The sequence below is a fragment of the Neolamprologus multifasciatus genome, chromosome 23 (genome assembly GCF_963576455.1).
Source record: "Neolamprologus multifasciatus chromosome 23, fNeoMul1.2, whole genome shotgun sequence".
Lineage (NCBI taxonomy): Eukaryota > Metazoa > Chordata > Actinopteri > Cichliformes > Cichlidae > Neolamprologus > Neolamprologus multifasciatus.
This window is the reverse complement of record NC_140460.1, coordinates 42,282,196-42,309,303: the sequence shown is the minus strand read 5'-3', so window position 1 is coordinate 42,309,303 and position 27,108 is coordinate 42,282,196. Positions and strand designations below refer to the sequence as shown.

General features: G+C 40.4%; 1 protein-coding gene and 1 long non-coding RNA gene across 3 annotated transcripts in view; one reads left to right on the top strand and one right to left on the bottom strand.

Annotated features, from left to right (window-relative positions):
- Positions 1-25,704, bottom strand: part of pudp (pseudouridine 5'-phosphatase) — a 37,382-nt gene extending 11,678 nt beyond the window's left edge. The window contains exons 1-3 of one of the 2 annotated variants that reach the window (XM_085151441.1): positions 25,498-25,704; positions 24,798-25,016; positions 18,208-18,437 (exon numbers count right to left, since the gene is read on the bottom strand). In XM_085151441.1, coding sequence (XP_085007567.1) covers positions 18,208-18,437; positions 24,798-25,016; positions 25,498-25,567 — 519 coding nt within the window. In that variant the 5' untranslated portion in view covers positions 25,568-25,704. Of the gene's footprint in view, positions 1-18,207; positions 18,438-24,797; positions 25,017-25,118; positions 25,276-25,497 lie in introns of those variants that run through there. The other variant, XM_085151442.1, reaches the window with a different exon arrangement.
- Positions 1-27,108, top strand: part of LOC146492421 (uncharacterized) — a 425,011-nt gene that overhangs the window by 288,885 nt on the left and 109,018 nt on the right. The window lies entirely within an intron of this gene.

Sequence of the window (27,108 nt, the reverse complement as noted above, 5' to 3'; positions counted from 1 at the left end):
CACTTCCAGTTTCAGGCAGGTCATGGTGGACATGCGATAGTTCACGCTGATGGACGTAGGAAGTGTTACGAACAGCTGATCGGATCGGCAAAGTGTGTTTCTGGAATATTATGTTTTTGTTGCTGCAAGTGCTTTTTATGCAGTTTTTGCAAAACTATATGTGGAAGGAAACTGTGACCGAGGACAAGCTGATGGCATAAGATGTAAGTACAACTCCTCTGGTTTCATATGCAAAACAATTATTGCGCTAGCTCACGTGGTTGCAGAGCTACCGGGATTTAAAAATAGTTACGCAAAACAGAGCGTGCTGCTCTGACCGGTTTTAAAGGGTTAACAGTCCAAATGGCCGAGGTGAGGAAAATGTTTTTGTCTGGACATAGGAGACCCGACTGATCTGAGGCACCTCCGGAGGGCAGGTGATGGGCAGAATGCAAGGGGTCAATCAATCAATCAATCAATCAAGGCTTTATTCGCCACGTGCAGGTTGCCCTGCAGTGAAATAACTCTCGAGCTAACAGGCGAACGAGCATCGCTGGGTGAAGACACGACTCTGACACGACCAGAGACGGTCAGCAGTCCCCAACGAGTCGCCTGTCTTCCAGCTGTAGCTTGCAGACAACCAGCTGGAAATCAATTTATGATGTTGATTTAAGCATATGTGATGTATTTCCATGATAACATGCTACGTTAGTATTTTCAGGTAATTCACTTTTAAACAACATACTAAATGTTAGGATTACCTTCTAGTTTTCAAAGCTTGTGGCATCGAGACCACTCAGTATTACCAGTGTAATGACGGATGTGTTATCCTTTTCATATTACTGTTAAACATTTTCAGAAACATAACGAGGAATACAACATGCCTCATGGAAAGACTTTTTTAACCCTGATCTAATTCTGTCGTAATTCTCCCTGTTTATATATAGATAGTAAGACATACACAACATGACAGTGGTGTTGAAAACATGTGAAACAAGCTGACACACATATAGATTACAAACAGATATATGAACGCGTTGCAGCAACATACAGGACCTATACAAGCGTGTGTGCTGCCTGCAGTGGCGAGTGAATAAGTGACAGTGACAGATCGCCCATTGAATCTTTCAAATGATGATGAAGCCCAGAGCAACACGAGCCCAGGATGTTTACCACTTCATCACTTCTGTTAAGGAGAGCAGAAATAAAGCCAGTGCTGATGATGGACGGATACGCACAATGGCACACAACACCAAGTGCAAATGCATGTTTTAGCATTGTGTCTCAAATGTCACACTGATTGGTCCGAAGGTTGATGCGAGGATCGTGCCTCCCTGAGGCCGAGTTCGAATGATTGTTTGGGTAAAACGTCGACGGCAGAAACAGCCTCCATGGAAAATAACCATAATGTACATTTATGCAGTCTGACCACATTATTAGAATACAGGAAGCTGGAATCCTGATACAGTGCAGTGGGTATGGACATAACCCAACACAGCAAGAGATCACAAGTAAACAAAGCAGCTTGAGGTGACTGTTGTTGAAGCTGTACAAATAAATTAAACAGCCTGAAATAGCAAAATGTTTCCCCTCACAAACAAAACCTAAGGGTTCATTCATGGATCACTTCCAAACAACAGGAATATCCAACTCCTCTTAACCTGACATGCACAGGTCCCAACACAGAAAGTTTAAAAAGCTTAAATGAATAATTACTAAATAATAATAAAATAATAAATAATAATGGTATTTCTTTGTTAATTTTATTTAGTTTAATAACTGTACAGTACTCTGTATATAGTAATGTAACAACAGTCTGGCGAGGAAGGAGCGGCTAGCAGGTCCAGCGAGCGTGTGGTGTGGGGGTTAGCTGAATAACCCGAAGCCAGCCGGTTAAATCCAATAAATGACCTTTATACCTTTATTCGCCATCAGCAACATTACACTTTATAAGCCAGATCTCCTTGGCTGTACTCGTCCGAGCCTACATGCGCGGGGATTGGTATCGCCAGCGCCAGCTTGTTACAACAGTAACAATAAAAAAAAACAAAGTAATAGTAACAAATAGTAACAAAGTAACAAACAACAACAGTGTTTTCTTGGAGAATGGAACATGAGTAGCATGGAATGGTTGCCGCTAACAACACACACCCACTAGGACCCCCATAGCTATTACAATAGTTGGGCAACCCCCCCTAGTGGTGCCATAACCCAAAAGGGTTGTTACAGTAACCATTGTCCTTGATGTAAATATGTAAAAATTGTGTATGTTTCTGTTCTGTGTCCTGTGTACTGTTTGTTGTATATGTGTTTGTCCCACAAGTTTCCCCTTGTGGGACAATTAAAGGATTATTCTATTCTATTCTATTCTATTCTATTATTTAGCTATTAGTTATAAAATGCCTTTAAGTTGTATTTAGAAGATGCTCAATTACACAAAAATCTAATGAGCACATGAGAGAAACTCATTTCAGCATGTAGACACGATGGAGACAACCTGCTGAAGCTCAAACTGTCATAATGGGGAATGAACCGTGAGGAGGTTGAAAGGTTGGAGCCAGGTGGGCTGGTCTGAGATTTTCTGGGTTTTTCCTGTTCAACAGCTCCTGTGGTCGGCAGAAAACGGTCTGAAAAAGGTTGATGTCAGAGATCAGAGGAGACTGGCCAGACGTCTTCGAGCTAGTCAACGGTAGCTCATGAGTCTCGATTTCTGCTGCTACGTTCAGGTCAGACATCACCAACATGAACCAAAAACAAAGCCTGTTGCCACTGACTTTCAGTCCAGGTCATGAGTCATTTTCTCCATGTCTTCCTTAAGAACAGCTTCTTCTCAGCCATCCTCCCAACTAAAGCCCCAAATGCATCCCTGAGATCCTGTGAGCCTTCGTTTCCCTGTCTTAAAGGGAAATTCCTGCACCTTTTCTTTTCCTCTCTAATTTCCTCAAATTTGTAAGGACACACCATGCTGAGACACGCCAAGTTTTCAGCCAATAGCTCTTCAGGGATGTCCATGTCAGTGTAAATATATTATTTTATACATCGAACTGTATTAGCTTTCACTTTGAGTTTTTTAAAGCCACCATTTCTTCATTTCTCCTGTTTGTTGTAAGGGTAGACTGCAAACCATGTTGACATATTCAGAACTGTTGGCATGTCACTTTGGGAATCACTTTTTGGTGCAAAAAATTATATTTTATATTTGTTATAATGTGGCATAGGACCATTTGGCCAAAAATATTCATCACGATATATATTTGAAGATTTGCGATAACGATATAACTGATGCGAGACAAAATACTTTACAACTCCACAACTTTATTAGTGCAAAAAAACCCATCAATGTATTTTTACTTAAACAAGCAGCTGTTTTTTATCTGCATTAAAGTTATATAAAAATGTAACAGTGCAAATGCAAATTCCTCGCTGACAGTTTAACCAAAAGGCATTTCCAGTGGAAACTGGCCGACACATCCTCAGCATAACCATGTATAATATCCACAACACTTAAAAAGAGGTTAAACACACACAATACGGTAACATTATGTTGAAGCACAGTACGTATCACTCCGCGAGGCTCCGCCTACGATAGCCGCAATGCTCCGACAATCCATCAAGCGGTGCGGCTTCGTAGCTTAGCAAAGTCGTACTGAAACATTTGACAGATTTTCGAGCGCCGTGCACATAAAATGGTTTCGAGGTCAGTAAACACAACCAGAGTTCATACATAAGGCACACGGGATTATAAGGGGCTCTGTCGACTTTCAGAAAAATCAAAGGATTGATTTTAAGTGCGCCGTATTTTCCAAACAACACGGTAATAACGACGGCCCGCTAGCATGCGCTACCAAAAATAGTGCTTTGTTGTGTATCTGACGGACGAAAGCTAAACCAGTTCCACCAGTGAAGCTGCAGCATTTTTACAAACCAGTTCAGGTTCATCTGTTTCATTCAACGATCCACTTTCATCCTTCTCATTCTCCGTCGCCGTCATGCTTTTTCTGCCATGTGCGTATATAAACAAAGGCACTGCGCAAGCGCGTTTGACCCATATTCTATTTTACCCATAACGTTGCCCAACATTATACCAGCATTACTGTATTGATATGGCCTCAATGTGGCATACTTCATACTTCATTTACATTTTGTATTTTTCAACTAAGGTAATGGCAGCGACGTAAACCAGCTACCTAAACTGTTGTGTTCTATTAACTTTAACTAGTAATTAATTTATGAATTTATTCACAAATAAAATGTTACCAATTTGAAAAAACATATTCACAGCTTTCCAATTGGAATATGATTAAGAACAGCAGTTTTAATTGCTCTCCTCTCTTTATAGCCCAGAAACAGCATTAGTGAAGGTCACCGATGACGTTCTCGTGGCCTTTAACAGTGAAGTCATCTCTATGCTTGCCCTCAGTGCAACAGCAGTCAATACTGTTGGCCACAATATTTTACTACAGAGATTCAAACATGCCATGGGAATAACAGGAATCGTGCTGCAGTGAAGTGTATATATTTAATGGACTCCAGTTTGTATATCTAAATGAGATGATGGCCTCTCACACAAAGGTTCGTTCTGGGTTCTGTGTTACTCGTGCTTCCTTTAGGCAATATGATTAGAAAACAAAGCATGCAGATTTCATTGCTATGTAGCTTCATTTATCCACGAGGTCAGATGTTACAAATCAATTTAAACTGTAAATTAAGAAAATAAAGCATCAGAGAAAAAATCCACTTGACCCACAGCAACAAGGGGAGAACAAAAACTATAAGGATTTCTATTAAACTGCAGATAGTCACGATCATGGATGTGCATTCCTCTGTGAAGAGATCATGGCTGATAAGGTAAAATACAAATTAAAAACAAGGTCAGACAATATTTCAAATAAAAATATGAAAATATTATTTCACTGTTTTTCTGTTTGCCATTCAAAACTATTTCTTTTGATGTTTCACGCAGTAGTCGTCATATATTTGTGCTGTAACAGTAGCAGCTGTGTGTAATGAATGCTCTTCACTAACAAGCGGTATAAAAACCTTTGAATCCAAGTGTTGCTGCATGCGTCAGCGGTTGAACCTTTCTTGTTTTTGTAGGCTGCTAGTTTATAGTTTATTATAGAGAGAGACGATGTCGTGGCCTTTTTGACTTAACAGAAAAGTGTGGATGTGTAGAACCAGTGCTACAGTTTTATTGCAATCCTTCTGAAAGAGTAGGATTATGGGCATGACTGGGCATTCAAGTACCAGTTTAACAGGTTCTTTGTGAAACTGGTGTGCAGAAAAAGACACATTAATTGAGACCATTTTAAAAGCAGAGGACTTACTACTGTGCTGAATTTAAAGAGATTGCAAATGGGAAAGAAAAGTCTTTGGACAGTCCACAGATTAAATCAAGAAACCATCACTAAGTAAAAATGGTGCCTGAAAATGTCAAAGCCACCCTTCCTCCTTCATCTTTTGCTTTTTCGAGATCTAAGAAGGCTCCTAAATAATTGAAGTCTGTGGTAACAAGTAGGAAAACACAAGTGTGGAGCAGGGGCAGGCTGGTGTATCCAGGAGTAGTTAAGCAAGTCGTGTATTATAATAGATAAGAGAAATGCAGAGGGCTGCAGCGTGCACTTCACAGCACTTTGCGCCATGAACTGACATAATATTTGTATTTTATTCCAAAAACGTACAATTTGATTATTTTAGCAAGTAGAAAAAACCATCTAAGCATGAGCACTGAAGTTTACTACGGACAGTGAAGGCATCACTATAACATCACACCTTCTCTATCAAAACACACTCATCTGTTTGATAAGTGAACCTGATCATGGGGCCAAGTCCAATTCAAACAAGAGAAAAATAAATTACGTGATGAATGAATCCATGTTTGGACATCTTTCACTGTGGATCACAGCGCTGATCCTTTCTGTGGATCCCTGCAAAGCCCTGATGGCTTCTGAGGAATTAAAGCCAAGTATGGAGGTGAGACTCCAATCATAGTTGCTGTGTTGTTGCAGCATCATTATCTACACATCCAAAGCTCCTCTGGCCAAAAGGGAATTCACCCAAGAACCGTACCTGACTCTCTCTTCTCAGACCAAGCCTTCCTGAATCACTCCTCCACTGTGTTTGGTGTCACATTAGCCAGGAAAATGTATGTTGTTTGGAAATTATTACAATGTACTTTAATGCAATTGTACTTGTTATGTTTTATTACTTTTTATTTTCAGTTTGGGATTTATAAATGGATTCAAACACAACACACGACGTTGATGAAAAGGAAAAGCCTCAACGGCCCGTCCACATCAGCGTTGGTTAGTAGAAGTAACAATTCACCCAAACCATCTGGTATCCAATGGGAAATGTAAATGAAACCATAATGCAATGATTTACAAATCTCATAGTCCCATATTTTATTTGCAATAAAAAAAACTAATATTCAATATTTAGACATTTTAATGTTTTATGATAAATATTAGCTCATTTTGAATTTGATGGCAACAATATGTCTCAAAAACTTTGAGGAGGGGGGAAGGAAATGTTGTAAAAGGGAGTGGTACAAGAAAGAAACAGCTGGGTTATAATATCACAAATGTCAACTAACATAATCATCCTGTAACCAGGTTTCTGTACGGCAGAGTCGATCGATCTGTTGATCAATTATTAACCCTTTAAAACCGGTCGGAGCAGGCACGCTCTGTTCTGCGTAACTATTTCTATATTATATATATATATATATATATATATATATATATATATATATATATATATATATATTCTATTTAACTATAGTGTTCGTAACACTTCCTACGTCCATCAGCGCAAACTATCGCATGTCCGCCATGACCTGCCCGAAACAGGAAGTGACGTCATTTTCGCGGAAATGTAGTTTTTTACCATCAGGGCCTCATGAGCCTATACTGGTGTTTTTAAAAGTTATCTTTGACTTTATGACTTTCTGTGTGGTTTCTGGGATGCTTAGGACTCATATTGCACTGCTGGAAATAGTTTATTTTGATGCATATGCTGCTTTTTTGCAAATTTGCATTATAATATTTATTTTCGTTTTTCCTGCAGTGTATAAAAATTGGTGTATTTCAAAAATAAAACTATGAAGACACTCAAAATAAATTTCCTGTGGTGGGAAACTAGTTTGTGCAACTTTTTTGTAAAAAAAAAAATTCTGTCTTAAATTTCTCTAACTAGAAATATATGTTAAAAAACAAAAACGATTTTCAATTTTTTTGTAGTTTATTGCCCTTTTTTGCAATTTATGTAATTACTATGCACTTAATGCAGACATATTATTAAAATCTGGGCTATAATGGTTGTATTGATGTATAGCAACTTAAAATGCTCCAAAAAATGGGTCCACAGCATGTAAACATATAATATAAGCTCTGGCAGACTTGGTTCTATGGTAGGTCTTAAAGGGTTAAGTCATGTACTAACAGAGACTTGGAGGAGAGAGACCTGATATTTAATAATCCACATTTCACTGTTTTACTCTTTGGTTCAGATGTGGATACTGTATTGTTCTTTCTTTGTAATTGTTTATGTTTAAGTTGTTTGTTGCTGGTTTTTAGTTTGTTTTTTGTCTGTTTGGGAGCAGACACAGTCTCTATGGAGATGGGTTTTTGGGGGGGTAGCAGGAGGAGAGAAGCTGCAGAGAGGCGTGTAAGACTGCAACTCTGCTTCCTGGTCCCAACTCTGGATAGTCATGTTTTGGGGGGTTTAATAAATTTGTCCATATTTCTAGAAATGAGAGCTGCTCCATCCAAAGTGGGATGGATGCCATCTCTCCTAACAAGACCAGGTTTCAGGTTTAGCCCAGAATGGCTAAATGAAGCAATCCCATCCAACTACCAGCCAATAGCCTGCCTCCGCACAGCACTTCAAGAACCTCAAGGGCGAACCCATCCAAGGTTTTTAGTAGACACACCCAGGGTATCAATTTGAGCCTCCTATGTCACCTCGTTCTTCAGTTACCACATTCACAAACTTGTCCACGCCACCCGCCCGTTAGCTCGGCGTTGTCGCCACAGTGCTCCATCAGCTAACCAACCAGGGAAATAGCGTGCTGGGAAAAAGTATCTGACTGATTTTGTTTTTGCTTTCAGCACATTTTTCACACATTTTCCAAGAATATCAATCAAAATTTTAATATTCTGTTTTGTTTTGAATTTTAAAGACAATCTGAGTAAATACAAAATGCTGTTTAATTGATTAAGAATCTATCAAAACCTGCGTAGTGCAAAAGCATTCTCCCTCTTTATTTGATTTATTTTTAACGTTCTGTGATGTTTACCTGTTGCTAAACAGACAGGTAATAATAATCACACATACAGTGCTTTTCTCTAACATTCTCACATATACTCACACTCTGTTGATCATATCATGAATAAATAAATCAGAATATTGTTTTTACATGTCATATTTCACACTGGGAGATGAATTAAAGTAAAGGATGAAAGACAGCTGCAGTGAGCAGCATCAGTTGTATTACCTGCCACCCACTGACAGGTAATACAACTGTGGAACACATGGGATGTCGTACTGAGCGAGAATGTGCCATTTGGCTAATATAGTATGTGCTGCCTTCATTCCTCTGAAATCACACTTCATCCTGTCACACTTCATATTTGAAATCAGGCTCCAGTCCTGCAGCTTTTAGATGCATCCCTCCTCCAACAGCTGAATCCGATGGTTGGATTCCTCCTCAGCAGCCATCACGTTTGGCCTGATAACAAACCATTCATTAGATTCAGGTGTGTCGGAACAAGGATGCATCTAAACTCTTTTTGCTTTTCTATGTTTTCAGAAATAATCTTTGTAGTAAAAATGAAACATGAACACAAAAGCTGATAAAGTGGCCTCAGAATGGAGGAAGTGACGTTTGAAATTTAACAAGTCAGTAGTTTATTCACTGATTGTTCTTTTAAAGACTTTTACAGGGATGAGACAATACTGCTGAGGACTGACACTAAAAGACAAAACATGCATGTATGGTGTACAGATGGCTGACAAAGGAACGACCAACATGTTTGAGCCCTACAGCGACGGCTCCGTTATGCTGCGTGGTTCTTTCGCTGGTGTAGTTTGTCTCCTTAAAGAAAGGATATCGTCAAATCAACAAAAGTTTTATTTCTGAGCGATAACCTGTAAATAAACATTTCTACCTGGGAACCTGAACATCTAATGTTACCTCAGGGAAATCTGTCCATCTTCAGTTTAACTGAAGGCTGAAGAAAAGCATCATAATCAAGCTTGGAGTCCAAGTCCACGACACTTCAGTTCAGTGTAATTACATTCTTTAGCTTCAAGGCATGTGCAGAGAGCCCTTATTTATTCTTTAAACTGGTTTCCTTGGAGCTGTGTTCAGGCTTCACTGTTGCACTACAGCAGGATGGAAACACGATCGGAGCCTTTCTCCAAGAAAAGTGTTCAACCACAGGGCAACAAAGAGCTTCTTTATCCTTGTGAGACGGTGCAGATCACTTATTCACCCCGATGACGTTTCGCTCAATCTCACCGATACAAACATCCACCTGACCAGTGCAACCAGAATCTACAACCCCAACAAAGCAGGCTGGATGACACACACACTCTTTTGTGTTGAGTTGAATCCACAGTAAAATCTACAAAGCTTTGGGACTGCACGTGCTGACTGCAGAAACAACGACCTCAGTGACTGAAGCACGTTTTCACGCCACCCTCCTACAGAGAACGACGTGCTGGTATAACGGGTGAACGCTAAGCTTTGCCAAAGTAGTAACGAACCAGCTGTCCAGATAAAAAAGTTTATGTCTTAATTAGAGATGGACCGATCCGATATTACGTATCGGTATCGGTCCGATACTGACCCAAATTACTGGATCGGATATCGGCGAGAAATAAAAAATGTAATCCGATCCATTAAATATCAAAAAAGCACCTCACAAAACTTGCTACATGGCGTAACTCGGCTCATAACTGTAGCACGACGCAGCAGTGTGCATCACGTGATAGAGCCACTGTGTGTATTTGTAGCCTTGCTAGCAAACCAGCATTTCATCTCCGAGGAAGTTTTCCCAGAGAGAAGTAAAGCAAGAGTGTAAGTTCATCTCTGAATGTTTGTAAAGCATTCCCGCGTTAAGCTTAACAACAGATATATGGAGCGACTGCCTCTCTCTCTCTCTCTCTCCTGCTGCTACTTCAATCGTGAAACTGATCAATGATCAGCTGATCGGCTTTTCCGTCTCTCTTCTTAGTTTTTGGCCCACTTCTCACCAGAAAGAGGAAACCAGCGGCTGAACAACAGCAGCACGTTTAAGCTTGATAAGCTGTTGTTAGGATTTTTTTAATATTACTTTCTACACCAGGATCTTTTTCTATGCAGCTGACGGCTGGTAACTGTGCAGGGGCGGATCTAGCAAAGTTTAGCCAGGGGGGCCGATAGGGCATGAACAGGCAAAAGGGGGCACAAAGACATACTTTTCTTTCTTATTCTCATTTAAAATGTCGAGCTTTTAATAAATAATTATCTGACTCTTACACCCAAAGTTTTAATCTGATGTAAATGTATAGAAGTCCATTACTGTATATAGTAACTGTTAAGTCTAATATACCCTAGTAAGCTATAGTACTTTTTCCTTTGGGAAGATACCATCTGTGCAGTCTGCAATTCTGTTGAAGAAAGATGTTGAATCTATTTAATTATTCTTGAAAAATAATTTATTTTTGTGCATTTTTTTCACACTGCATCAAATTAAAGTTGATTACATCGATTAAGCATCATGAGGTGGAGGGTGGTTCCCTATTTTTTTTTTGCTGGGAGTTTGCAACCCTATTAGTTAGGTTGCTTAATATTTCTGCTAAGTACTCTTTAAAATAGCAGAATAGGGAGGATGGAGCAGGTTTAACTTTATTAGATTGATCAGTGTTGCTGAACTATGAAATATTTTGGGTGCAGTGTATTTTTTACATACAGGTATAACAGAATAGCTTTAGTGTTGTTGTTTATTTAAACTTGAGTATAAACTTATACAAAATGCAGCAAGATATTAAAAAAACGTTTTATTGATTAAAAAAAACACTATATCGGATTCATATCGGTATCGGCAGATATCCAAATTTATGATATCGGTATCGGTATCGGACATAAAAAAGTGGTATCGTGCCATCTCTAGTCTTAATTGAACCTGGTCTGAATATCTGGAGTACAAAGCCTCCCCTGAACGATTAATAACGGGGGACGAGCTCTGTGAGTTAAACTAGCTCACGTTCATGTTTCATTAATCAGCTTCTGCCGAGCACACCTTTGGTAACATCTCCTGTTTCATCAGCCGTGTTGCTTCACAGCTGTGAAAAATGTTTCTGTTTCCATCGAGAACAGAGCAGCTTTAGTTTGGTGACCTCAGACACGACACCACATTACTCAGCTGTGAACTGCAGCGTTCACCGTGAGGGGACGAGAGGCTTTCTCTGCTCCGCTGTGGGAAGATCCCATTAAACTCCACTGTAGGGCATTTTTAAACATCATTCTGAACACGACCACAGGTTTTTACTCCCATATTGAAACAGTTACCCACCATGTTACTGACTAAACATTATATGCCTATACGTCTATATGAGGAACTAGAGCATCGTCCTTTATCGTGTCTCAGAGGATTAGAAACACAAACAACAGCTGATAAACCAAATGTTTATATTACCAAGTCCGTATCTGTCCGTGTGTTTGATAGAGATCTCGCTTTTTGTCCGATTTTCCCATTTCATAGCGCCCTAAAAGGAACGTGCTTTTTCCATCAGAGCTGAGAGGAGGGCAGAAAGAGCTGATAATTGGATGTGTGCTATTACCATACCGCTGCTCCTTGTGTTTACCTCCTACTCTCTGTCTCACGTCTCTGCCGCTAACCCCCCCTCCTCTCCTCTGTCACGGAGTGGGAGCCAGGGAGTGACGCATCATCATTCGTTATTCCACTGAACACTCTGTCGATTCCCCTCTGAGCCGCAGTTTCATATCTCATCAAGAAAAATGCCAGCTCGAACAGTGGCTGGCTCCAGATGAAAAAACTCAGGTGCGCCGTGCCACAGGCAGGCCTATTTGCAGCAAAACGCTTTAAAGGGAGAAGAGTTAGCGATGCGTCTGTTGGAGCCACAAATTTCCCTTTAAAATTAGACCAGAAATTCCAAAATGCTGTAAAATCCCATTATTCCTAACTTCCTGAAACACTGTAGTTTTCACATTATCCACAACCTAATTATAAATGTAGGTGTATTGTTGAAAAGGCTGTGACGTTTTATTAAAGCTAAGAGTTTTACCTTTATGGATGCTGCATGTGCAGAACGTGAACATCTGATGCTAATGTGGAAAACTAGTTTACAACCTAAATGAGTGTCTTACTTCAGCACGTGAAGCCAATTAGACTGGAAAACTACACATTTCCTAAATAAATATGGTATAATTTATGGAATAAGCACATTTCATTAATTTATGCATCATTTCTTTTAAGCATCTTCTGGAAACTGTTTACTCGTTCCAGTGGGGATGTGTGAGGCTCCTATTGGCATAAAGACAAAAGCAACTAGAGATCACTGTTCAGTAACAACTGGGTCATGAGGAGAAATGCTGATTAAATAAAAGCAGGAAACGATTTGCTTTGCAGAAACAACACAAACAGCTGTGGGTTTGAAATTCTGTCTGACAACATAAGATAAAAACTTATGAAGGCAATAAAGCTGCCACATTAATCCAAAGTAATTCTGTTTTATTTTAATATAAATCACATCAGAAATGGTGACGTCGAGTAATAAACTGTAACACAAAAGTGATTGCATCAAAATACATTTCAAAACCAAGTCAGGCAACAGCAGCCAACGTGCAGTCACGCCTCACATGTAATCGGCTACATGTGTCCAAATGAGAGTCGTGCTTTAATGGCCTCCATCCTGGAGACGGTGACTATAGTGCTCTGGTACAATTACTCAAAGGAGCGTGGCACGCTCACTTTACATGTTGCCTATTCCATCTCAAAGCTTCAGCTATTTTTAGAACTGGTTGAATAACAAAGTCACTGACTCACTGTTAGAAGTTTGTTATTTTTCCTCCTACCTGCTGCCAACGTTGCTGCAAACGTAACACAAACTAAACGCTCACAGCAAAGCTCTTGACAGTAGAATGACATTCATTATTGATTTGCATACATTATTCATCTCAACGCGAACATGATAAAAACACTGCATGTAATTTTGACCCCATTTACTCTCAAACTGATAGCAGACTCATTGCTGGGTCATTGCAACTGACTGCAAACAGTTGCAGACCTGGTTCATTCTGCAAAGCAGGGAGCAACAACATCACAAGCTGATTGCACACCCCAGGTGCAAAATCTTTATATATAAACTACAGCAGTGGTCCCCAACCCCCGGGCCTCGGACCGGTACCGGGCCGAGAGAGTTGAGGCTCAGGTGTGAAATGTATAGTTTTCAGGGTTTTTATCGGTTTTCAGCGTTATTTTGTTATCGTTTTTATCGTTAACTCGGTTTTCCTGGGTCTTTTCACGTGTGTTATGAATACATCTTCTTTTTTTCGGTACCAGTACTAGTTTTATTTTGTTGTATTTATCCGCGACACCTTAAAGGCCGGTCCGTGAAAATATTGTCGGACATAAACGGGTCCGTGGCGCAAAAAAGGTTGGAGACCTCTGTGCTACACGACATGTATGGAGTTCAGGTTTTCACAGTTTATCACAACAAACTGCATTAGTAGAATATGTAGCGCTGAGTGGCTACAGTGGCTACAGGTTACAGTAGCCAACCAACACATGCATAAAGTGCACCCATATTTCACTTCATAGAATGAAAATGTTTGTTTTGTTGTTGGCTTTCGTTTCATTTGCACTTTTCATGTTTCCAAGCCAACAGTGGCCTTTATTGGTTATTTCTATAAAACCAGGAAAATCCTTCAAATGGAGAATTATTTGCATTAGTGTTGAATGTGATGAGTAATGTGTGTGGGCATCTGTTAATAAGAAATATTTCACATAAAAGATTCTTTCCACATTCAAATCTTCTTTTCACAGCCTTTATGTTCCATGGACATGTTGCCAGTTCAACGTTTGTTCCTGGCTGTCCTGAACAAAAGCGAACACAGTAAATGTGCTAGTTGAAGGCAGTGCTTAGAAAAGGGCAACATCCTTGGTCTGATTTCCGACAGTCCAAACAAAAATCTGAATAAAATCCATTCACAAGCAAAGGACGACTCCGTTTAGACTCAGCTTTAAAGTGTAGCAGCAGAATTACCACTGAGTGTCCTCGCGTACAGCATGAGAGCGATTTTAGAAGAAACAAGTGAATAACAGCATCGTGCAGATGCTGACAAAAGGTAATAATTTCAACATAATAAATGAAAACTTGTGACAGAAATCTAGATGCTACTACACAGCCTCCCCAACCAGGAAGCGGCTCTGCTAACTTTAATTAAACCCAGCAGAAAAGACAAGACTCCTGTTTCCACAGACGGAAACAGAGAAAAACTGAAGTAAACTAAAAGTTGGAAGAACATTTCCTCAGTGCTGAAAGCTCCAGGGTTCAAAGGTGACATTCAGCTCGCATTACTTCCACCGGTGATCCATCCAGTCCGCAGCTACAGAGTCCAGTATTCTGGGTAAGTCTTTGTCTATGGTTTTTGTTCCATATGGACGCCGTGTGTAAAGGCCTGGCATGTTCCTGCATCTCTGAGAGTGTTGGAGTGATTGTTTTGGTTGTGGTCACCTCTCTGTTCAAGGTTCTGGCTCAGTTATAGTGATGGTAAATTTGATTCTTTTTACTGAATCAAGTTTTAATGAGTCACTTACCAAAGTGAATCGGATTTTTGAGTCATTTGATTCACTGAGTCAGTTGACCAGAGAAAGCAAAAAATTTACATTTTCACTCAAACTTAATTTGTTTCTCTTTTCATGTAAATCCTACTGCTAAGATGAATGATTAAAAAAAAAAAACTATTTTATAGAGCAAAAAAGAGCAAAAACATTTCTAAAATTAAGCAATTTCCTATCAAAATTGCTTAATAAACATTTATTTTGTTTATTTGTATTTTATTAGTATTTTCCTTAAATGTGTCAAATATATATTTTCTCATCTAAATGTCCACTGAGCTGTGAGCCAGGGGGCGGTAATGCGCCTTAACATTGGTTGCCAACCAAGAAGAAGAAGAAGCTGTGAACCAGGAGGGAGGGGGTGAGTAGCTCAAATGTGCTGTTAGCATGTTAGCATGTTAGCTGTTAGCATGTTAGCAGAGCGATGCTACTGTGAACTGAGGAGCTATTGTCTTGATGTGAGCTTCTGCTCAGGGTTTTTTCTTCCAGTTCAGAGCAGAATTTTTTTTGTTAAGATACTGGATGTTGTGTTTTTCTCCACAATTTTAATTGTAAGCTAGAGCTAGAGTGAGTAGCTCAAATGTGCTGTTAGCATGTTAGCAGAGCGATGCTACTGTGAACTGAGGAGCTATTGTCTTGATGTGAGCTTCAACTGACTGTTGTTTTTTCCCCAAAATTTTAATTATAAGCTAGATATATTTCTACTAATGAAATTAGTTTGCTAACAGCAACAGGGATGAGTCAGTGAGTCAGTTGGGCTTGTGAATCATGATTCACGAGTCAGTAAAGTGATTCTCGAGTATTGAACGATTCGTTCACGAATCGAACATCACTACTCAGTTATGCAGCGCAGACGACCAACTCTGGTGGCTCCTGGTACTCCAACACCTCTTCTATTTTACAGAGGTGACTGTGTCTCTGGGACCAGTCAGAGCAGTAGGAACAGTCTATCTATTTGTCCAAAACCAGTGCTAATCAGAGAGGAGACACAGAACCATCTGATTGGTCGAGTTAGCTAATATAAACAGCAAAAGCCTTCATGTAACCTGAAGGTTATCTGCTACTCCAGCAGTGTCTGTAAATCAGCTTCAGCTGAGCACGTATTCTGTGATCATTATCATGTGCCTTTCTGAGGAGGATAAAAATGCTCCTTAGGTTTACTCTCCCAGATAAATCCAGTTTCACTGTAACGATGATTCGTTTAAACAGCATCTCAGCATTTCTGCTACCACACATGCAGACAACTGTAGTGTTTTTATGAATATGTACGTAATATTGTACCTGCATCAAATGAAGGGTTCGTAGCTAAAGCATAAACATCCCCTGAACACATATTGAATCGGTGTAATAATCAGCAGTAGATTCGTTTTTTAACGTGTGGTCTAGAGTGAGAGTGTTATCATAAAGTAGGTCAGCCCTCACTGTTATTTGCTTCTTTTAGGGAGATATTTGGCAGCTATTTTTGACTGACTCAACGCTGCAAATGGTTCCAGAGTGCCTGGAAATATATCTTAAACAGCCCATGAACCCTGAAAGCTCCTCACTTTTGATCAAAGTGCTGCAGAAGATGTGTGTGCCTGTCAGTGCAGAGAGCGGCTGACATTAGGTCCTGTCTGCATTACTGCAAATGGAACACATTAGCTGCAAATAAAAAGCTCCTGACTGACATACTGGCAGTTAAATACAACCAGATAAAGGACTCAAGTTGTGTGACTTACTGTTGACTTCTACTGCAGTACTGAAGATGCATCTTTCATCTCTGGGATCATATTTTCTACATGTGACTTTCATCCAGTGTGTGGAATCAGCTCAGCGTTAGTGGGGCTGTGCTGAGCACACATGTGCTGTGCTGAAGTCCCATCAGTGGCAGTAGTGCTGTTCGATATAACCATATACATGTATATCGATGATGATATAAAAACATCTATCATTTTATTTTACGCTGTCGTTTGTTTCGTGGTGTCGCAAAATAAACTGTTTACAGCAATATCTTTCATGTTTTGATGGTTACTATATTAATTTATTAAAGTTCTCTTATATTTTATATAACCACACTACAGACGGACAAGCGCCTGTTTTTATGCGTTGTCGTTAGCAACAACGACGGTAACACCATCGCGTGTCCGCTTGTTTATGTTCCACATAAACCTTTCACAATAAAGCTCAAGATCCTGTTGAGACTTTTCAAAATAAACTGAATCACGTGAAAGAGCAGATTATTTAGGATGAGAAGTAAAAAAGGCGCCAGGTGCTAAAAAATAAACCTTACACTCAAACGTTAGAACAGGCTTTTCCCCGCAGCACGCCGTGGAATAAATACTCACAAAGAAAACGGCGCCGTTACAACTTATGTCTAAAAATGTATCGTTTCATGCATCGGTTAAAACATCGGGACGATAGACGTTTTATATCAGGATATGAGATTTTGGTCATATCGCACAGCCCTCAGTAGCACCGTTCATTTTTAGCATTTTTCAACTCAATTGAACTTAACTGTATTTACACAGCACCAAATCACACAAAGGTGTTGCAGGAAGGAGGCTTCAAAATATCAGTTTGCTCTGTTTCAGCATTTGATGTGTTCCTTTGTAACTTCTTTTTACAAAGCAGCCCAACAGCGGTTTCTATTGATAACCACTGTTTATTGATTTATTTATTTAGTTTGTCTATCAGTTTGAATTTGAGAACTTACAGTACAGGAAATCCTCTGATGTGACGACGTTTCAGTGGATTGTTCTCGCTCGTTACCGTGTTCTACATACTGAAATAATTCTTTATTAGACACAAAGATATTTTTACCAGAAGCAGAAACAAAGATCATTAAAGAGAAGAAGAACAGCGAGTTAGTGAGTATCAGTGCCTGTCTGTGTGTTTTCAGTGTATTAGCAGCACTGCGGACACACACACACACACACGCACACACACTGTATAACAGCACTGGATCAAACATTTCGAGGCAAAGCAGACAAGAATGTTTTTTTAACTGTACAGATTTTGTTCCACCTGCTGATAATAAATATCGTTCACCTGCATACAAAAATCCTCATGTTGCTGTTATCTATTACATGAAAATCTAAGACAACTAAAAATTATAATAAGAGGACAAAAAAACTATTTTTTGAAACATTGTTTTAATATTAATTATTTTAAATAATGTTTCACTATCTAATCATAAACGTAAAGAACTTTTGTAACTTTTTTGTAACTTTTATAAACGAACTTTTGGTTCCTATTTTTGAAGAGTTTTGTGAAAAAACAAAAACAAATGTTACAAAAGAGATTTTTGTTACTTTGATCTGGAATGTTGCGAATGACGAACAGCAAACAGACGGTGCGCTGTGCATCGTGCACCGTGCACCGTGCCCTGTGCACTCCTCACCTTCTCCGGAGCAGCTGGGGGATCGAAGCGGCCGGCACACACCAGGAAGGAGTCCGGCTGAGGTTTGCCATTCTTCACATCTGGATCGTCACCCAGCACGATGTGATCAAAGACAGCGAAGAACTCTTTGTGTTGACTCGTCTTCAACTTGAACGTCACGCCGGCTGAGCTGGTCGCCACTGCAGTGGGGATTTTGTGCTTGTGCAGATGACGCACCAGTTTCTCCACACCTGGTGGCACATGCGTCGCAGAATTAGTCTTAATGTAGGACTAATATACTGGTTCACCAATTTACAGGATGACATTAAAACATTTGCAGCACTGGTGAGCAGAGCGCTGAGCGGAGCCGCTCAGAGAAACTCCCTCAGGAACACTCGGCTGTACCTCGGCTGCTCTGTTCACTGACTTATGTGACAAGAAGACAGACGAGTAAATGGTGGCGAGCAGCACTTCATCACTTTTTGTAAGTTATCTGAACCAAGCATGTCACAAAGGGCTGATGAGTCGCTCTTCCAACCACACCTCGCTCTTCTCTCTCCTAGTATAATTTTAATACATTCTGATCAAATTCAGCGTTGGATTCCAACTCTGTGAGAGAACTAAGCTCCGCCCCCACTTTGGTTGGTGGCAACGACACAAGCAGGCCACATTTCACCGCTATGGTGCAGTTCTAAGTGCAATTAAGTCAAATTTACTGGAATAGTCATGAATTGGTGCCACAAACTGCAAAATGTGCAATGAAACTGTGGAGATACAGAAATTCTTTTATTGCTGCCATATAATCTGCATCATTATAACTGCATTGATAACATTCTTTACAGCATTATTTCATCTAATAATATTTCTCACAGTATTGATGTTGCATTAAAGTTGTTTATTGAAGATGTTCATTTGAGGATCTTTCCATTATGTAAACTTTTATTACAGGTACGGTTAGAAGTATTTCATACACGTTGCATATTTGTGCTTATTTTGAGTTGATGTTCGGTTCATTAAGGGTTTTAAGCTTCACTGGCGTCACTGTCCAGGTGATCCATGCTGAGGGAAACTAGAACATAGAAGGATAACTGCTTACAATACATATAACACATATAATCTAGGAATGTGTCAGGCCTGAGGCCTTAACTCATTTGGTGTCTCACTATATTTTACTCTACCTGGCAACAGATGACCAGAGTCAATAATTAGCCCCAGAGACCCTGAGGGCTCGAAGTTTATTGCCTTGTATGGAAGATGTTATAGAAAAGAGAAGTTCTATGTCTGTTTATAGCTATTAAAGATGTACAAGATGTACCATTCACTGTGACTAATGTCTGGAACCTATTTTAATCTGTAATTGACGCCATGGGGGGGCGTGTACCCCACTGCTTTATAAGTATCCACAACATGTATTTTGGTCAGAAGACATATGCTGATGTTTTCTCCGGGCTGTTAATAAACTCATCGTCATATCATATGTGGAGAATACCTGCGCTACAAAGCTGTGACTGTTACCAGCACCAGTGTGTCAGAATGACTGGCTAGCACTGGGCAAACATATAAAGTCCTCTTTGTGTGGCCTGCTTGGCTAATTTTGTCACACGTTTTAAAAGCAGTCAGGGCTTCTCAGATGTTTTCCCTTTAAATCTTAATGTCTTAGTAAAAATGCTGATGCAGGTGAAGCACAGCCAGCAGCAGACGTAGCTGGATGCCTTTGAAGGACAGATTCTCCAATTCCACAAAAAAGGTTTAGAAACAGATGTGAATTGTTTTAAAGCCCCATTCTCTGGACACTGGTGAATTTAACTTGTTAATTAAGAAATATTCCCAACATGTATTCCCCTCAAGAGCATAACAGTCAATTTTTCTGTAAGTTTGAAATCTGGACTTCAGGTTGTGCAGGGGAAGAAATGTGTCTGTTTAATGGTCACTGAGTGGTGATTTAATGTGTTTCACATGGATAATCTTTACCTGTGACCTATAAAAAGTGCCTTCAAAAGCACATGAATTTATTTATACTGTTTTGCAGTTACTGAGAGATGTTTCCTGCCCCCTGATGTCACATACAGGGATGCAACAGGGACAGACGCTGATGTGGAAATATTCAGAGGCCTTGTTGGACGAGGCGGTGCTGACTGTCACAGTGAGCTTCAGAGGCAGGTGTAACCAGGCCCTCTGCATCCAAACAATATCAGATATTCTGATTGTTTTTCTATTCGATTGCTCCTCGTCTCCTGCTCTGGGATGTCGGACTCGAGCTTCAGCTCAAGTGCATCAACTATAATCATCGACGAGGTTCCTGACAAGAGACAATGAACTGAGGGGGCACGTGATGCAAGATCAGCTAAACAGGTGTTTCATGAATTTCCAAACATTTCACTCAGAAACACTCAAAACGTTTTTAACACCATGTTTTTGTTGCTAGTTGCATCTGTGCTAGGAGGAGGTGAAGGAGTACTACAGGAGTACTACAGGAGTACTACAGGAGTACTACAGGGGTACTACAGGAGTACTACAGGAGTGTTACGTTGAAACCAAGCACACCATTGTTTTTCTTGTGACATTACCTATAAGTTTGATGTGTCACATGGCCCTCTTCCTATTGGAAAAACAAAAGTTGTATCCAAGATGGCCGACTTCTAAATGGCCACCATGGTCACCACCCATCTTGGGGAGTTTGCCCCCTCACATATACTAATGTGCCACAAACAGGACTTTAATATCACCAACCATCCCCATGTTATTACGGTGTATCCATATAAATGGCCCACCCTGTACAGACTTTTATATATTTGTATACATATATATGTATTTTATATATGTACTTCAGAAAGACTGAGGTTCATGTGCAGAAATCCAGACATCTGTGTGCTCTTTGTAAATGACCTTTAAATTCAATAAATATTTTTACGTTTGTTTGAAAGGTACTTCGGTTTTATTTTGAAATCCAGGCTTTTATTTTGAAACAGGAAACAGGCGCAACGTTTCTTTTAGGATATGGTAAATAGTGTGCCTTAAAGTGAAAAATATGTACGTTTCCTTTGCCAATTAGTACCTGGCTGACAGTGGCACAAGGTTTGTTAATGTTTCCTTTAACGGAATAAGTTACATGCAATCAAAATGTCGTTTAATAGAGTTTATGTTGTTAACCTTGACCTTTATGTGTAGTTGTAAGTTAGTGAGGTGATATAATGAATTGAGTGATGTAAATTTGATGTATATGCTATATGTGAGCAGGAGAAATTTGTTTCCTTTGATGTTATGTTAATATTGCTGGTTTTGTTTTGCTCCTAGCTCTTACGGTGTCTTCACTGAATGTTTCAATAAAAACATTTCCAATAAAACCTCTGTGAAGCATCAGTATAAGAGACCATCATTCAGCCAGGGATGCTACACTTTTAAAGAAGGCGTGTAGATCAGAGCCTGACTTTTCTGATGGAAGTTATTTTAAAACTCAGCTTTAGTGTTCAGTCAAAAGACACACATTACAAATTCAGCTGCACTATGATGACTGAGAAACAATCCGCTCGGCTCTCGACTTTATTTTACTGTAAGAAACTTGCCCCAAAATTTCATGTGGTTTTGAATAACATTCATCTGGTGTCACTTTTTCACACGTGAGATCTGCACAGAGCCCAGGGCTGAGGTATCTGGCACTCTCACAGCTCGCTGGAGATCGTCCAGGAATGGACCTGACGCCTGGTTTTAATGAGTCGTGCAGTAAACAGCATTTCTGTCGCCTTTGTTTGATTGAGAGCAGCGATTCTCAAACAGGAGGATGATCATGCATTTCTCCACGAAACAATTCAATCTTTATATTGTTTAAAAAGAAATTCCACACCAAATTGACTAAGTATGTCCATGTTTGTAATAACGACTCATTTGATATAAGCATGATCAAACTGCTTTTTGAATACAACACTTCATGTCTGAACAGGACGTAGTTTGGAGAGTGCTGGTAATGGTTTGAATTAGGGATGCACCGATACCGATACTGGTATCGGGGCCGATACTGTAAAATGTGTGTGTACTCATACTCGTAAAAGTTAACCGATACCAACTTATTTCATAAATCAGAGGGTGGACTGTCATTTCTGTTGTAGTTTTTTAGATTGGCCACTAGGGGGACATCCCCTAGAGACAGTGCCAATAGTTCAGTGATATTCTGTTAAATTACAATGTGGAGACTCTGCAATAATTTAACAGAAGTGCTTATTTTTCACTTGAAATTTTTTTGTGGTCATTTTGTGGTAGAAGTATCGGTTTTTGTACTCCGTATCGGCAAGTACTCAGATCCAAGTATCGGTATCGTATCGGTTTGAAAAATTTGGTATCGTTGCATCCCTAGTTTGAATTCTATCCACACACTGTGTCCTGTGGGGAACATCCCACTGTGTCTGTGACATTATTCCTGCAGGAGACGAAAACTGGAATTTGTTGGTGTTGTTACTTCAAATAATGAACGTCGTTTCCTCACCGTCTGCGACTGCAGGTATGACAGTATATTTATACCATTTGATTGTTGAGCACCAAAACTATTTAAACACTTGTAACCACATAGAAACCTGATACCTGAGCATCCTTGAATGATCCATCACCCGTGTGCTGATTCCACATTAGTCCTTTATTTATCCAGAGAGACCTGGCACATGTGGTCTGTGTGAGGTCTGAAGTCTTTTAAACATTTGACAAACAGAAACAAATCTCGTGCTGAAAAGCATCAGACGGCCAAAGCTTATCACTGGGAACCTTCACCATCAAACGAAATGAATGAGATCAAACGAGCTTTTCTCAACTAGTCGAGTTAAAGTTGATAGTTTTGATTATAACGCTGGACTTGTTGTTTGCAGTCTTGTCTCCATCCATCCATCCACTTCCACTTCTCCTTTTCAGGGTCGCGGGGGGCGCTGGAGCCTATCCCAGCTGTCATAGGGCGAGAGGCGGGGTACACCCTGGACAGGTCGCCAGTCTGTCGCAGGGCCAACACACAGGGACAGACAACCATTCGCACTCACATTCACACCTAGTGACAATTTGGATTTTCCAGTTAACCTATCCCCACAAGCTGCATGTCTTTGGACGGTGGGAGGAAGCCGGAGTACCCGGAGGGAACCCACACAAACACGGGGAGAACATGCAAACTCCACACAGAAAGACCTGATGGTGGAACTGAACTCAGGACCTTCTTGCTGTGCGGCAACAGTGCTAACCACCGTGCTGCCCCCTTGTCTCTTTTCTACCAAATACTTTTGGGAAAAAATCATTTTTCTTTTGACAAACAGAGAAAAGGTTGATGACCATGGTCATGCACTCAGGGAAGTACAAAGTGAGGAAAGTCGTATGATTCAAAATATTTGAGTTTCAATTTCACAAACCAGTGTGACCTGAAACCAGTGGTTCAGATGAAACTTTGTATTTTACACCTTCATTTACAGTGTTTTCATTCAGCTGCATTAACGACTGCAGGCAAAAACACTTTTACTTGAAAATTAATTTGTTTATTGGAATTCTTCTTATTAATTTAACAGTTTTCCGTGTTGACACTTGGGGGAGTGAAACTAGCGAGAAAGGAGCTCTGAGCGCGGTTATTTGTCTAATCGTTTAGTGTTATTTTAACACATTTATGTGAGTTAAATAACAAACTCTGGCATTGTGTTAAATATTTAACTATTCTGAACATGTCCACTTACATCTGGACCGTTGGGGCTCGATAAACCCTGAGAAAGTGCTGAAATCATCTCTGTGAGACAACACTGGGCTTTTTGCTGTGAAACAAAAACGCATTGCAGCTCTTGTGTAACATGGGCAGTATGATCGGCTCCGGTCTAAGAAAACACAAGAGAGTCCTCCACGGGTCAGAGTCTGTTCGGCTGTGATTCAAGCCTCTCGTGCTCAGTAATGGATCCTGTTTCTTCTTGTGTCACTGTGGGGGTGTGGGGGTGTGGGGTTGGCAGAAACCTCCAGTCCTAAACTAGAGTCCACTAAAACTAAACTACTTACTGACATGTATAAAAAACTGCAAGATTAGTCGCTGCTGTTCATCCACTCATGAACATCTGTCATGTGTTGACCTGCAGCTGGACTAAGCTCCGCCCACTACAGCGATGTTTCCCTGTTTAACAATGAGCAGCACCAGCCTGTAAGAGCAGACGTCTGTGTGTCACTAAGCCTGTTTAGCAGCATTAGCAGCACAAATGAAATCCCGTCTGCAGTAATTTAATTACGACACGGCGTTCTGGATGAAATCCAGGGAATTGTTGGTGTTTGATTATGAACTTCCAGTGTGATGTAACACAAATGGACACGTGATGGATGCGCGTCTGTTTCAGACTTCTAATATTCACACAGACAGCAGGTGTTTCCAGGTGTGCGAGCAGCTTTCACACTGGTGAAAGCAGCACTCCTACGTGTAGATCCACAGCCTACACACCAATGAAAGCCAGTTTAAATGTGTGTTTACTGTTTGCTATTGTCCCGTTTGGACGCTCAGTTTCCTCCTACAGGAGACAATAAAGTAACCTTAGCTTGGCACAAACAGCTGCATCTTCCTGTTCGTCTGCATCCTCAGAGGAAGCTGCAAACACAGTAATGATGTCAGATGTCAGATTTACCTGGCATGAGTTTAGCAGAGGGAAAGATCTTCTCCTGTATTTGTCTGCTTTCAGCTAGCAGCTCCTCGGCCGTCATGGGGAGCTCCAGCCTATCACGGATCACCTGGGCAGCATCCAGAGCCTTCTTCCCCATCACTGATGTCTTCACGTCCCACGTGTACTGCTTTCCAAAGCGGTCACATATTTCCTGGAAGGACACGGTGTAAAGTCGCTCGGTGTCTGTAATGAGGAAATAAACAGCTTTTACTTAAATGTCACTGAGCATGTGCAGAACTGAAGCGCGTTGTTCACCACAGACCTACAGGTACACAAACATCTGACCTGATGACATCATCGATGTTAACATGCATTAAAACCGCGCACCCGTTTAAAACAGGCCAAACGCAGGTATCAGCAGGTATAAGTAACTTAGTTACAGAGGTGGGTTCAGCACACGTGGGATCACAGCGTGAGTCTGCGTTTAGTGATAACACACGTTCACTTACACTCGTGTAAAGACTGGTTTGTTTTATGCTAAACAAGTTGACAGCACAGACTGATGGTTTAGATTTGTGCCGAATTCAACATCATATATATAAACTTTACACGACACATCGTTTTTCCACGGGCTGCGGTGGACCCGACTCGAGTGGATGAATGGATCTCAGCACTCGCCTAAAACACAACGTGACCAGAAGAAGATAAAAACGCGTTTCAGGACCTAATAACAATCCATCCATGTCAAAAATGACACGGTCCACAGGTTTGTAGCTGCCGTGGGACACGGACATGTTTCACTTGTGACCGTAGTTCCGCGTGGCCGGAGCAGGACAACCAAAACTCAGCCAGATGTTCGCGTCACGAAACAAATAGCGGCCAAACGCGCGTTTCCACCCACGTCCCCTCACAGACAGCTGTCACGCGGTTTCTTATTGTAAACATCCGGTTATGAATAACAAGCCTTTCTGCATTTCTCTCTAAATAAGATATCCGGTCTTCTCATGAATACTTTTTAGATGACCCAGAGCAATGGCTTGTGGGAAATGAAGTCCACGCGAACCTTTTACAGCAGGGACGTCAAATTGATGCCAAAATTGGCCGAGGACACTAAAAGTGAGGGACTTTTAACTGATATTGACCATATATGAGATTTACAGCCACTGATATAGACCTGCCACGACTCATACAAAAGTAATAGATAATAACCAGCGACAGAAATCTTTCTGTTTTTCACAGTTTGTTATTTTCAGTTGAAGCTCAAACAACATGGTAACAGACTCCTCTCATTTAGCAGACGAGCTTTTCTTAGTTATGCAGAAAAACTGATCATTGTGGATGGGATTGCACTTGCTTTTATTCTTCTCCCAGACTGAAAGGCGAGTTTCACTTATCCAGCCCGCTTAGAATGAAAGTAGGGGAGACCGGGGATAGTTGTAACATTTTTGACATTTCTGTCTGTAGCTTGGAGCTCTTTTAAGGTAGTGGATTCAAAATGTAATGCAAAGTATTTACATGTCTCGGCTATTAAATAGTGCAGCTATTTTCTCTTCAGCACAATTACCCATTGCATGGTATGGTCTCAAACACAAAGAGTGAAATGTTACAATTAACCAGTCTGGGTTAGTTGTAACATATCCTGGGGTGAAATGTAACACAATGAAATAACTGACAAAACATTAACATGTAATCTTTGTTTATTCAACACATGAATGCACTTAGAGCCATTTATGTAGCTGTGTGTGTGTGTGTGTGTGTGTGTGTGTGTGTGTGTGTGTGTGTGTGTGTGTGTGTGACAGAATGCAGAAATCTAGATTTTGAACATATTCCAACCCCCCAAAAAAGACAAATTATGGAATTTTCTGCAACTGAATATTTCATTAATTTTGGTTGGTCTTCCTTGAGTTTGGCCTCATTGGCTCAGTGGGCATTATAACCTACAACTCTTGCACCAATTTTGAACATAACAATGAAGCTGAAAAAATGTAGTTGTTCACCAGCATCGCAATCCCATTACTTTTTATCATGGCTTACCTTGGTGTGGTTTGCAAAGTGCTTCAGAAAGATGAGGAAATCTGTTTCTTGCACCCATCCTGATTTATTTCCACTACCAGTACTTCCTACTGGTCCATCTCTGACACAGTGGTCTGCATAATGTATGTGTGGGAACACAAACAGTGGAGGAATTGTGTTGCCAATGGCATTAACCACATATACAAAAACGACCAGTGAACCTCTCTCTGCTGATGTCGTTGCCCCAACTTGTTTAATATAAGTTAAAGTAATAGTTTGGTAAGTTTAACATCTGCATTATTGTTACAACTGACCCAGACTC